The sequence below is a fragment of the Drosophila sechellia genome, chromosome 3R, assembly GCF_004382195.2.
Source record: "Drosophila sechellia strain sech25 chromosome 3R, ASM438219v1, whole genome shotgun sequence".
Lineage (NCBI taxonomy): Eukaryota > Metazoa > Arthropoda > Insecta > Diptera > Drosophilidae > Drosophila > Drosophila sechellia.
In genome coordinates this window covers 9,359,535-9,373,463 of record NC_045952.1, presented here as the reverse complement: position 1 = coordinate 9,373,463, position 13,929 = coordinate 9,359,535, and the positions used below count along the sequence as shown (strand labels likewise).

The following is a 13,929-nucleotide window of genomic DNA, read 5'->3' as shown; positions in this document are numbered from 1 at the left end:
TTTCAGACTTTCCAGAGATAAGAAAACTACTCTTTCATGAGATATATATACCTGATATATATACTGATTACGGTCAGCCAAGCAATTTGCAAATGTATATCGATACTGAAATTAAGTATGAAATAAAACTTTCGGCACCCTTATTCTTTAATAGCACATCTTCCAACAATTAAATACTCATTACTGGATTTAGTTTTGGGGGTGGCTCACCTTTAGGGCTTCCCTCGAAAGTGAAAACCTCAAAAGATTCTCGGTGTTGTCTGGCTCATGCGGCACCTTTTAACCCCACAAAACATGAAACTCGTTTAGGAAATCAAAACCCCCAGTGAAGACGTTTTAACAACCGATTTAACTGAACTCTGTGACCCCACTGACGACCAAAAACGGATGGGTTTACCAGACAGGATGACATGACACCATAATTCAGAGGACCAACATAATGGGGCGTGTATGTGTTTATTTCGTGAGCTCGGAATCAAAGCGAAAATCCTTGTGCAGGGAACTGTTTAAAGAGTATATATTGTGTAAGATTGAAGCAGCTCCCTAACTGACTTCTAAGCCTTTCACTCAAGATCGGTAGAGATACTAGAACGTGTTTGATTGGTGTTAACTGAAGACGGCTAAATGGAAGCCGCATTCTCGTGATCATTGGTGGACAGCTGGCCGCCCTCTAATGCACTGAGAATCTCCTGACCGGATGCCTTGCTGGCAACACTTTTGGTGGGCTTCGGGTTGGGTGGCTCCGGGCCCGTGCCACGTTCCATTTCATCCTGCTCATCCTTAACAGTCGGCTGAGTATAGGTATCGGGATCTGGGCTCACTGGCTGCAGTTCATGGACTTCTTCAGACTCGTTATCCACTTTATTGGCAGTGGACTGTCCGAAAGCCGCGTTTTGGCGCTGGCTCTTCTGGCGGTTGAACAGCACCTTCCAGTAGGATGAAATGGATGTCTTAATCGTGGGTTTAGCATTCGGCAGCGGCTTATCCACGGGTTCGACCACCGAGCTCGAAGGATCTTGAGCATCTGCCAAGTGAGGTTTATGATTATTCAAGGAGCGCTCCATTTAATTGTAAGTCATTAGCCAAGCATTTTTTTTTCAACAAATCTTATTTAATACCTGTCAAAAGAGCTTACCTTTATTATTGGCTCCCTTCATGCGGGTGAAGAAGCGACTTATAGTGTTAGACTTTCCCAGCTCCTTGTTGTCCTGCGAGGAATTCTCGTCGTCATCCTCCACTTGGTCACGCATCAGTGGCTTCTTGCTGATCTTAAAGAAGCGCTTCAAGGAATTGGACTTTGGAGCGGGGGCCACCTCGGGGCCTTCCACAGACAGACCCTCGGGATCGGCAAGCGGAATATCTTGCAGACCGGACATCTTCGTCCAATACGTCCACCGGAATTTTATTGAATTTTATTTACAATAAAATATGGATCGGTTTTGTACGAAATATAAGATTAATGTGACTCGTGTTGTTGAATTGAACACCAGACGTAAAGTGCCAGCAAATTCAGAGGCAACTAGTTCTTGTCACATTTTATGAAAAGTAGAATTCAGTTAAGTTGGTTTAAAAAGGTACTATATATAACATCGTGCCGTTTTATTTTAATGTATTTTACAATGGCTTTAACAACTCATGTAGATAAAAACAATATCGATTTCGTTTTCTGCTGCCACGTTTATTGCATTTTCCTTGGCAATTTGGCTACGTTTGGTTAACATGTGTTAACAACGACATCGAAACAGGTTTCAATTGATACGACTTTGATTTCATTTTCTCCCGCAATCGAACCGTTTCCCCGGCCAGGACAAAGCCAAACTGGACTGAAGCCTGCAGCCCCAGAAAAAAGAGCTGAAATGAAAGCCAAAGGCAATTCATTCAATACTTACACACAATACCCCTTGTTATGCTGCTGCTGCTGTCCCATTGTCTCAAATGTTCGAACTTCGAAGTCCGCCGTCCGTTGTCCGCTGTGCGCTGTCCAGTTAGTGCTGCAGTGTTCCGTTCCTGAGATGGGGCCCACCAACAAAGTGCTTTCGCAAAATCAATTGAAGAGCTGGTGGCGATTCCTGCTGTCGACACTGCGCCATCCCTCCGGCTCTGGCCCGATCCCTTTCCGTGGTCCTGCTCCTGGAATCGAGGTCCGTTAATTTATGTAGTTATGTATTGCCGATTGGTTGGCCAGGATACCCGAAACAATGGACAGTTGCTGCGGCACTTGCAGCATGCTTTTGTCTGGCGAAGGTGTTGAAATTCTGAAAAACAGATATACATTATCGTACCAATTTGAAAGCCATTAAAATTCATCAATTACATACTATAAGAGTGCAATCAGAAGAGGACCACCGAATGTTGAATTAAAATCCCGTATGAAATGTTATACATATATCTTTTTTAACAATAGTAGATACTTCATATGCTTGCCCTTTAATTTGACAGTTTTCATAACCCTTGAAGTGATTGCTCTTGTCCCCCATTTATTTATGTCCAATCCCCGATCCATGTTAAAAAGTTAATGAAAATACCCCACGCCGCCAACAACAAAGGGACATCAATAAATCATCAGCAATAAAAGCATAAGGGAAATGAACAAGGATAATGCAAGGCAATCCTTTTGCCCGCCGCCAAAAGCTGCTCACCCACTCCGCTGAAAAGTGTGAAAATGTCAGCGGCGAAGGGGAGCTCACCCCATCTGCACCACCTACCCCGCCGGCTATTATGCTCGCCCATTTGTGGAGTGGGCGCCATATAATGGCCAAAACGGAAATGTTGTTTGCAGCCAATTCATTGCCAACACACAGTTGCGAAACGGCAAATAACAAACAACAAACAGCATAAACACCCCCTGCAGGCTTACGCAGGAGCAACACCATCGCGCTGGATGGGAGTTGGTGGTGGCGCAGGGATCCAACTGTGGTGCAGTGTTGCGGTGGGGCAGTGGGAACAATGGCATCAGCAGCAGCAGCAGCAGCGGCTGCAGAAACAGCAGAAGCTGCAACTGCAGACCGCAAAATGTGTTGCCACAACCCTCGGGGCAATGAAGCTGGAGCAGGAGCCACATCTCTTGGGCCGAAGTTGTAGATGGAAACTCATAAGTTGGTCGTCTGGCAGACAAATCCTCGGAGCAAGTGCATTCATTCATTGGCAATAACAATGAAACTGCTGTTGGCAGTACACAATCCCTTGCCCTGCCCATCTCTGGATGCCATTCAACTTGTTTGCCCTGCTGCTGTTGCTGTTGTCGGCAGCACAAGCAACAACAACATGCAACATGCAACAGCTATGGCAACCACAAGCGACTCCGTGCTGTTGACTTTAATATTTCGGTCTTCTTCGTTTATTACAATCCCACCGAAAGATCAAATAGTCTGAAAATCGTCACAGATACCGGGAAATATCAGCTCTATGTGGGAAAGGTAAACCTTAACCAGTCACTCTTGGGAATCCGATAAAGGGGCCATAAATCGTACTATTTCCCCCCTCCCATTCCATCAGGTTCTCAAGTTCAATTTGGCACTGCCGTTCGCCTTTATAGATTTACAATATTTACATAGTTGTATCGGAGTAGATAATACGGCGATAAAGAGTTCAATCGCATCGGTCGCTTGGTGTTCAATCGCCGTTTGACTGTCGGTTTTTAAATAAATAATATTGTGTAATGATAGCAATAATCCATATCTGAGCGTTTGTGTAATCATTGTTTAAATAGTTTCTCGTTTACGATCCACACTTTCACTTTATCGAACGCGCGGTGAAATGTGACTCAATCGGCGGTATCTTATTTGTCCGACCATAATCCTTCATTACATCTGGTCCTTGGGCGAGAGAATCTCCTCCAGTCCAGTCACAACGTGGCCATGAAGTCCATCAATAATGCAAGTGGCCATAAATCGGCGCCACTCCTCTCCTTCGAAATTGGTTAGATATCGACTGATGGCTATCAAGGGCGCCAGCGGCGACACAGAATGTCAACAGTTTAATAAATAAAATCAGTCAGCACCACCAGCCAGATGGGTTGCCAGCTCAGGCGCGCGACTGCAATTAAAGCAAAATAAAAAAATATGAGAGGCAAAAAATGCCATCGAAAAGGGGCAAAGTCAAAGCCCAAGTGCGGCAAATGCCGTCTCGGATCACTCACATGTTGCTGCTGCTGCTGCTGCCGCTGATGTTGCATGTGCCGTCGTGTGCGACAGGAGCTGATTGTCGCTGGTCCCAGATCGGAATCAGAATCAACGGCGGCATCGAAATCAGCGTCGACACATGCGATATTTGAGTCTCGACTGAGAATTATGATCGATTTATTATGCGACAACCAACGACGGCAGCAACAGCAGCAGCAGCAACATGCCCAAGTGGCTGTGACAGGTTTGGGCTCTTCGTCTCGGGTTCTTGGCCCACAGAATATGCGCAAGACATTGATTTTCGCCAGGTAATGAGGCAACTCATTAATCATTTTTTCGTTGCGCACTGGCTGGGGGATTATGTTGCTGTTGCAACAAGCACACCGCCAACTGGCAACCGGCAACGTGCAACAGTTGCCTCTGACGGAATGCTGGCAACATGTTGAGCGTGCAGCTGCAGCAGCAGCAGCCGCTTCTCCTTGCATCCTGGCTGGATGTCTCCTCTTGTTCTCTGCTTGATTTTGTTAACCTTTTGACCATTTGAAGTTATTTTTGTATGCTTTACTGCCAATTTGGTGGTCATTGGCCATTCACTTGACTTGCGCCTGTTGCATGTCCGTTGTCTCTTGCCTGTCTGTTGCTGTTGTGCCGCAGTCGCTGTAGCTTTTGCTGTTGCTGTTGCGGTTGCTCTTTTGGCACACAACGCACAATGTCTGACAGTTTGGCCGATTGCCTGGCCCCCGTTGCTGTTCCTGTTGCCTTGATATTGCTCTTGGATTCGCCAATGTTGCTGTTGTCGCGGTCGTCTCCTGGCTTGTGGCACACACACCGCTGATGCTCATCTGGCAGCAGGACGGATGCGGTCTGGTGGACCCACTGGATGCACTACAACGGCGAAATGCAAGGCCAAAGGAAGTTATATTTGATCATATGAGAATTACTGGTTTTATACTTTTTATATATATCAAATACTTCTTGTAAAAATAGCCAATTTTTAGGTGAACAATTGACAAGTCAATTTAGTCACTTCTACGATATTTCTTGAATTAAATTATTAAGTAGTTTGGGAAAAGGTGTCTAATCATGGATTACTGCAGGGTATCGAGGATGTACTTGAGTGGTTTTATTGCCACTTTTCTGCACTTGTCGCGCACAGTTGGCCAACTTGTAAATGCCTGTCGTTGCGGTCGTTTGGGGGCCATTAGCCTTCGCCTTCATCTTCGGGTCAGCCACACGCACAAATCCCGAAATTCTGGCAAAATTTCTTCATTTTGGTGAGCGACTCGCTGCCGGCTGGGACCTGCAGTTGTTGGCAATTATTTATAGTTTCTGATGTATTCAATTTATTATGCAGATGGTTAGAAAGTTGCTAAATACTTGATGTACGACTCTAAAATATTGGGTGTAATTTTTCTCCGGCTGGTGAAGTAAGTTCGAGGGAAATCCAACCAGATGCAGATGGGTATATTAGAAATGCATGAGTTTTCCATTCAGTCGCCAAAGAAAACACTCAACTTACCATTTTCTCACGATTATTCATTGATGATTTCCAGAGGAATTCCCCGTTTGCTATCAAAGTCCGCTTAAAGTTCATCACACTATGGATGGTAATTAATTACGGAAACTTGCAGAAAAAACACTGTAGCCAGAAGCCAGCAATTAAACATAAATAACCGAGACAACTTAATTTTGAAGGTTGGCTATTCTGCAGCCGAGTCGATCGATCGACATGCAATTCTCTATGCATTAAAGTTTAAAGGCCAGCTAGAAAAAATTCAGCAGCAGCAGAAAATAGCGAGGAGAAAAAACATTTTCTAATTTATTAATATGTTTAAGAGGGAAAAAATCTATTTGGCAAACAAGACCGACTGACAGCTAACATAGATCGCGCTGGCTGCCGCAGACTATTAGAAAGCGATTAGATAGCGATACAGATACAGATACTGGATACCCGATCCCCCGAAAGACATACATATGTAACCCACGAGCGGTCGGCCCAAGGAGCGCAGCGGGCAAAACAATGTCAGACCGCTTAGCCCGGTCCGCCGGCCAAACAATGGCAGCTAAACATGGCAAGTTAACAGTTTAATTTACCAGGAGACAAACAAAAAATGCCGCTACATGTTAGCCAGCGATATGCGGATACTTAATGTATCCGCCAGATACGTAACATAGAAAAAAGCGCGCTGCAAAAATAAAATACCGCTCTCAATCTCAGGACCTAACAAAAGCTGAACAGCCGAATAAAAAAAATTGAGCTCAACTGCAGTTATCGCTCATTATGGATCGTGATCAATGGCGTGGAGTGTGTGTGTGGTGTACAAGAGCCCCGAAAAAAAGGAACCGCAAGATAAACGCACTCCGGAGTGCCAGTCCCCTGAAAACAAAGGCTCCCGGTCAGGCCAACAAGTGTTGGCTGGCCAACAGGGCAAAAAGCCGAAAAGGCAACGGTAACAATCTGGTGGCCAGCGTTTTGGCCAAGCTTCCGCCTCGCATCCTTTTTCGGTCCTAATTTTGCATGCCCTGCTTCGCAAAACGGAGCAGAGCCGAAATAACCAACGACCCAAGGCTAAATGACCGTTGAAGATTAGCCCAAACTTTAGGCTTTGGCCAAGAAGCACTTCAGGGAGCGCTACACTAAACTTAAAACCCTTTTTGAGCTTGATCTGCTATGCAATTTGCAGAAGTTGTGTTTAAAATGATTTAATATTGGGAGCATTATGATAAACCAATAGCTTAATTGGTATACAGATAAATCCTTTGTTTTAAACAATAAATTGCATCTTGCAAAGTTGTATTAAAAGTAAATTAGTCAATGCGGTTTACAACCTCTTTATTTGCAAGATAAATACTTAACAAAATGCATTTAATTAAATTTAATCAACCTTTTAGGGATCAGTCTGCGTCTCCTATGCCAAACCTTGCTGCATTTCATTATGTTAATAAAGCATTTAATTAACGCACCATTTATGGCCATCAACCCAATCGAATGCAGTTTACTTTCCCGCCCTCCAACGGGCCCTTTCCTCAGCCCAGTCGATCCTTCCGCCGGTTCCTTCTCCTGCGCCGGTATCCTCATCCCCATTCACATCTACATTGTGGTGCGTGCAGCGTATCTGAAGGCAAGAAAAGGAAAAATTGGCCGATACAGCTGCGGTTTAGGCGGCATTATGGCTAAGAGTTCCGCAAAAAACAACGAAAATGAAATGGCAAAACAAAAAGCAAAAAATGCGGTAACCGCAAATGTTTTGCTGTAATTTCTGGTGTTTTTGCTTAAACGCTTCGATTTGGATTCGATATGCTGCAGATACAGATACTGATACGCTTTTAAGATACACTTTCAGTGCTCTTGGCCTTTTGCTTTTTGCTCCAGCGCCAAATGACATTGAAATGAATAGGGTTTTTCTTTGAGTGCTGCAAAAAATTGATGCCGTATCGGTTGATTTGGTATATAGGAGTTGGTTATCAAATGTTTTTGTTACCATTTTCGACATTGACTTTTATGAACCTGAGAACAGAACTTCATAAACGTCAAACTTAGCGGAGATATATGAACTCTTTTAACCTGAAATATACATTTCATAAATAACAATTAAATGAATGATAATCAATAATCCCATATGAGTGTTTATTTTCAGCAGTAGCAATGTTTCTGGAAATGCAAAAATGTATTTTATTAATTGGCACCTGTTCCTAAACGGGTTAGCTTCCATAGGCTTAGCCATAAATATTTACTTTATTGACCTCCCGTTGGCCAACATCCCATGGAGCTTCCAGCCAAGTCCACCCAATCCTAAGTAGTTTTCTATGTCAACCGCTCACATTACCCACCCGATTTGGCGGCATTATAGCCATTTTCCATATTCATACTTTAAGCCCAAACGCACAGCTTCTCAGCTGTCAGGCGGAACAATGATAATTTCCAGCCAAAAACTGGCTTCCACTGGCTACCACCAGCCCATCAAAAAATACTCGAATGAGTGAAAAAGGAAACATTTTGGCTTTACCGTTAGCCGGCTATAACCCATCAATTATATTGTAATGATGTCTGGGCTTCAGCTACTCCAGCTACTTCTGCTGCAGTCGCATCTTCAGAAATCATGAGCAGGAATGGCAACTGGGCAACATGCTCATTATCAACGTCATCATTGGGCGGCGGCGGTGGCGGAGTGGGGCATTGGACTGTTCTGGACTCAGAGGCATCCACGTTTGAGTTCGGAAAGGAAAACTACTTATAGCACTGATGGGAATCGCGCCCGCCAAATCCACGCAGCTTCCACCTGGCTGACACACTCGCTGCTGCCAATCGATACACTGCGAAAAAATGTGGCCAAAAGATTAACTCACGAAGTTAATCGCTGTAAGAGTTAAGAATCAAATAATAATCTTTATTAAATAACTTTGTTCAATACCCTTCTTTTCTCACAGTGTCCTTTAGAACTTTTTAGCCTTTGTAGCATTTGCATTCGAGTGTCCACTAAACGTCAATTAAGTAAGCTTTACCCACTACTCGGTATGGCGGGACAGTTTGATTTGGTCGCCACTCCTGCTCCACCTCCACTTAGCTGCAGCCCCTCCACTTTACAAAAGCTTCAGGAGTTTCGCTCCAACTGCGATTTCCACTTTGCCCAGAGTACAAATACATAACATAACATAACATGAAATAATAGCTTTAACAATATTGTGTACACAACGTAATAGGGGGGAAGCTATGGAGCTATGGAGAGTCCCCATCGCCGGCACTATCGTTGTCGTCATCATCATCTGCATGTGCGAGCCGCTCCTCCAGTGGTTTTCCCAGTGGTGGTGCTATATGTGCCGGCGGCTCCCTTTGTCATTTCGCCATGACGCATGCGTAACGTTCGATTTGATTCAATTAATGGACGGGAATTGTCTGTACGTGTGGTTTGATCAGGTTGGGTTCGTTTCGGTTTGGATTCAGCATCGGTTTGTTTTCGGATCCAAGTAGACTGCGGGGCAGACTTTTCACAAGAATCTACTGATGGATGGGTGGATACGTGGATGGTTGCGGACTTTAAGTCGCAGATGTGGCAGAAGCTGGAGTGCTGCGCAAATACATTAAGTATACTAAGCTCATACGTGTGGCAAGTTGAGTTATACGAAGAACACTTCGGCCTTTCATTGGGATTAATCGAAGGTAAATATTTTTAAATACGTCATATTTTATTTAAATGATTTTTATAAGATTGTGAACCACTCTACATCCTAATTGTATCTATAATAGAGTTCTAGAGCTGAATGCAATGCATCTGCATACCAGTAATTGATTACACTCGAGTGCTGGATTAATGGAAGCTCCAGCCCCGATCATGATTAATTGCAAATTCATTTTGAATACGTTGAGCATCAATCACGAAATTCCAAATACGCCCCATCGAAACAGCCCATTAAAAGTAACCGCTCATAATGATAATCTTTAAAACTAAACGCCCGCACTGTCGCGTCAAATGTATCTGCATTCAGCAGAAAAATGGCATTTTTAATCTTTTTTTGTACTGACTAGCTCATCATATTTTCCATAGTCAGGCTTTATTTGTCAAGTGCGCAATTACTTATAGCTTTTTTTTATATTTTTTTTTATTTTTTTGCCAAGCGCCAACGCCAAGTGGCGGCAGCTGGGAGTTGCCAATTTCCAGTTGGCAGTTATCAACTGTGCATAATCATACCAATTGCAATTGCAGTGTAGCTGGCGTATGACGTTCGTCGCAGCAGCAATTAACAATTTTTAACCTTGTTGTGCATGATGCATGAGGCTGTGAGAGCACGCCGATCCTCCCATGATCCGCCGGCGATGATGTTGACGATGATGATCATAGCGAGTGGAGGTGAAGATGGTGACGCTGAGATGCAGATGCTGGCGCATAAAAAGCTGCTAAATGTTTTCGAGTGCTCTTCTATTTCGCAATTAAATCGATTTCAGTTTCGATGCATTCCGTGTTTGCAAATTGCGAGACATCATCGACCTCAATTTGCATAATCGATTGGTGATTGCGGCGACTGGCTGACTGACTGTCGTTAGGTATTATTAATTATGAAAGTGTATTCGACTTTCAGTGATGGCCCCACGGAGACTATCTTAATTTATAGATCGTTGCTGCAATCCGATATTCTCGTTAGCATTTAGCGCGACTTCACAAATCTGCGACTGCAAATGGATCTGTGCATTTCGCAAGTGCATTTTCCATAATCTGTAATGGCGTTCAGCACTCGGCCCGTTTAATTACTCATTTAAAATTAACACAAGTTCCCCAAGAGCTTGCTCAAATGCCTCGCATAACATTTACCCTGTTACCCACTGCAACTGCAGTCGCAGCAGCAACATCACAAGTGCAATCAGAGGAGCGTGACTTCGCTGTTTGATTGTTGCTGCAAAAGTGAAGGTTGAAAAAGCTGGAAAGGCGACAATTAATGCTCTGATAAAGCCAAAGAAAGATGCAACACGAGCAGCAGCAGCATTGGATGCAGCAAATGCCGCAGCAGCAACATGCAACAGCAGCAATTTTCAGCCGCAAGTGCAACATCTGCCACAGTCGCCGCGCGAATTTCCGTTAATAATGTTGTCAAAGCGTTCCGATGCGTTGATAAGCGCTTTCGTTTTGACGCTCTATTATGTGGGCGTGGCCGATGGGAACGACGCATCCGACTTTGTGACAATGGGCGATCTGCGGAGGAGCAGGCGTGGCCAGTCGCATTTCTCGCGTCCCGGTGGCATGATAATGGAGGGCATTGGATTCCAGTACAGCATGCGATATCAGCCGGGATTCCACCTCCACAAATTGGCCCAACAGCAGGCGGAGGACGGGGGAATGGGCGGTATGGAAAATCCAGCTGAGACGGAAGCACCAATGCCCATGCCCACACCCGGAACACCACCACCTGAACCAGCTCCCCCCGAGCCGGAGGAACCAGAGCCCACGATACCCATGCGTCCGACGACCATTCCAGTGGAGGTATGCCATACGATTGGGGTGTTTACAAGACTTATAATCAGACTTTATAACTGTATAATCAAGGTGTCTAGAAAATTACAGTGACCAACTTAAAGAACATACATACATAAGTGAAAAACATAAACATACCTCTGTGAAATCTCTTGCTTAATGGTTATTAACAATTAAACACATTGTTTTAATGTTTCCACAAGCTAGTCTCTCAACTTTGCCAAATACCTTCCTTTATTTTCTAGGAACCTTCACCACAACCACCCACAATGATGATGACCACTCCGAGTGGTTCGCCAGAGATGCAGCCCAGTTCTAAGCCGAAGCCCACTGGGAAGCCCTCGATGAGCCCGCCAGTGCCGACGCCACCATCCAGCACCAAGAGCTCCATAATGCAGCCCCATCAGACCCTGAAGAACATCCTCTTCGGCTCGCCCATCGAGGCGAATCTCATCCTGAAGAAACCCAATGCACCGCGCTCGAAGGGCAAGGGCTTCCTCAGTCTGTTCGAGGTGATCAAGTTCCCCAACACGAAGTGCATCGTGTCCATGGGCGACATCCGGAGCATGGAGGGCGTCTGCTACCACGAGTTCGAGTGCAAGAGTCTCGGTGGGATTCCCACCGAGAGCTGTGCCGAGGGCGTGGGCGTCTGCTGTGTGTGTGAGTGAAAGTACAGCGATCGATTTGCATGATATCGAACCACTCACATCTATCTAACTTCTTTCACTTGCAGTCGTCAATGGATGTGGCGATGTCACCAGCCAGCAGATCCTCTACTTCGAGAGCCCCAACTATCCAAATGCTGTGCGCGAAATGATGATCTGCGTCCTAATCATCAATGTGAAGAAGGGAGTGCAGCAATTGCGGCTGGATTTTCAGATGTTCGAGGTGGGTGTTGCAATCTCGAATGCGTAGTCCTTAGCTTAATTGATTTTCCACAATCTCCAGCTAAGTCGCCCCAGCAATGGTGATTGTGTAGACGATCAATTTATAGTCTCCGGCCACAATACCAATTTCCAGATACCCATACTGTGTGGCATCAACACGGGCCAGCATAGTAAGTGGATTCACACGGATTTCATATTCAAATGCAGATCAAACTTACTTATCTTTCAGTTTATATCCATGTTAATGACTCAAACGAGGGCAAAGTGTATCTCTCGGTGTTTATGAAGGTCTCGGGAGGAGGACGTTCCTTCAATATAAAAGTCACTCAGGTGAACGACAATCTGGCTCCCAATAATTGCCTGCAATATTTCCCCGAAGCTGAGGGCGTAATAAAGTCATTCAACTATGATACGGATGGCTCAATTGTGGATAACCGAGAGGCTACCTATTTTGTATGCCAAATTCATTTCATTTTAAGTAACTTTAATACGTTTTTATTGATCTAGAACAATTTGAACTATGCCATATGCCTGTCCCGATTGAAAAACGTGTGCAGTGTGGCTTATAATACCGAACAACTTGGCGGTGATCAACCCGACTTTCAAATCATCAACAAAGATGAAGGTAAGATTTAAAATATAGTATTTCAAAGTAGCCTACTTAAGCTAATATTGTTTCATAGGCGAGAACGATTTGATCTCCGATGGCCAGGCGGGAGCTGGCATCTTCAACTGTCCGGACGACTTCATAGCCATCAACTCCGTTCCACTTTGCGGTGAGCGGTTCAACGATGGCCGGGAGAGCGACGACTATACCATCCATGCCACCGTCAGGGATACCGCCGCCGGTCCCATCATCCTGCCCTTCCGAACCGATGCCGAGTATGTGGGTCGCGGCTTTCGCCTGCTCTACAGACAGGAACTGTGTGCCTGAGATCCCGCTGCGATGTGCATGTCGATCACTGGTTCACAAGATGCATATGTTCCGACGTCTTTGGGTCTGACTTCAATACTCCGTTGTTTTGGGTTAGATGCACAGTGGGAAAACTAATTGTTTTTCATTTTCTGTGAGATAACTTATATGTTCAACATAGTTTCAAATGATAGTTAATGGAGTGTTCTAAAACACTTTTCAAATTTTATATTTATTGGATTTAATATGTCTATTTATACCTAGAAAAGTCTAGCCTCATTCAGATTAAAGTGACTTGGCAAACATTAAGGTGTCTCTAGTGAGAAATACATTTTTTCTCAGTGCACATATGGAATTTAGCACGCTTTGGTCAACTGGAGGGCATCTGAGTTGGCAACTTCGGATTAGGATTGCGCGATGCGGTGCTGGGTCGATGGGAACGACAGTTTCCGTTCCCGTTCCCAGTGCTGCCCCCGTGTTAATGTGTTTTGTGTGATTCGAAGCGATTTGGTGGCTTAGTCTTGGCGCCGCCCACCCACCGACTGGGCGGTCCGCGGGTTCGTAGTTCACACACCATCCGAGCCACCAAAACGCAAGGGACCCGATGAAGTCGATTGGTGTTGGTGTTTGTTGACAGGTTTATTTTAAATTTTCACGTCTCGCCAGGGCCAGTATATATGTATCCGAAAGATACTATGACGAAATCTATAACTCGCCGCATCGCCATCGTCGCCGTTCCGTTCCGTTCGCTCGATTCGCGGACTCTATGCTTAAATTTGTAATAAATTTGATTTTTTCCTTTCGATTGCGATTTTCCCTTGACTGGGATTCGTTTGCCCCGCTGCTGCATGATAAAGTCACAATTAACCCACGCCTTTTTCGTAGCGGTACTCTTACATATATTTGCATATCATTATGATTGTTTGGATTCGGGCTGAACTCTCCATGCCGCCGCTGACATGGTGATGACTAAAAGTGTGCACCACCAGCGCCACTAGCACCACCGGCAACAACAACAACTAGACCAAAGCAATCATGAAAACGAC

At 44.8% G+C, this 13,929-nt stretch overlaps 2 protein-coding genes across 2 annotated transcripts; one reads left to right on the top strand and one right to left on the bottom strand.

The window, feature by feature from the left end:
- Positions 1–422: 422 nt before the first annotated feature.
- Positions 423–1,506, bottom strand: LOC6620800. The gene is made up of 2 exons (XM_002044962.2): positions 1,136–1,506; positions 423–1,024 (listed from the first exon to the last, which is right to left on the bottom strand). The coding sequence occupies exons 1-2, from the start codon at positions 1,374–1,376 to the stop codon at positions 621–623; spliced, it is 645 nt and encodes a 214-aa protein (XP_002044998.1). The 5' UTR covers positions 1,377–1,506; the 3' UTR covers positions 423–620.
- Positions 1,507–9,379: 7,873 nt separating this feature from the next.
- On the top strand, positions 9,380–13,612 carry LOC6619089. Its single transcript, XM_002043293.2, has 7 exons — positions 9,380–11,092; positions 11,329–11,743; positions 11,817–11,971; positions 12,032–12,140; positions 12,200–12,423; positions 12,478–12,595; positions 12,654–13,612. The coding sequence occupies exons 1-7, from the start codon at positions 10,697–10,699 to the stop codon at positions 12,902–12,904; spliced, it is 1,668 nt and encodes a 555-aa protein (XP_002043329.1). The 5' UTR covers positions 9,380–10,696; the 3' UTR covers positions 12,905–13,612.
- Positions 13,613–13,929: the final 317 nt, after the last annotated feature.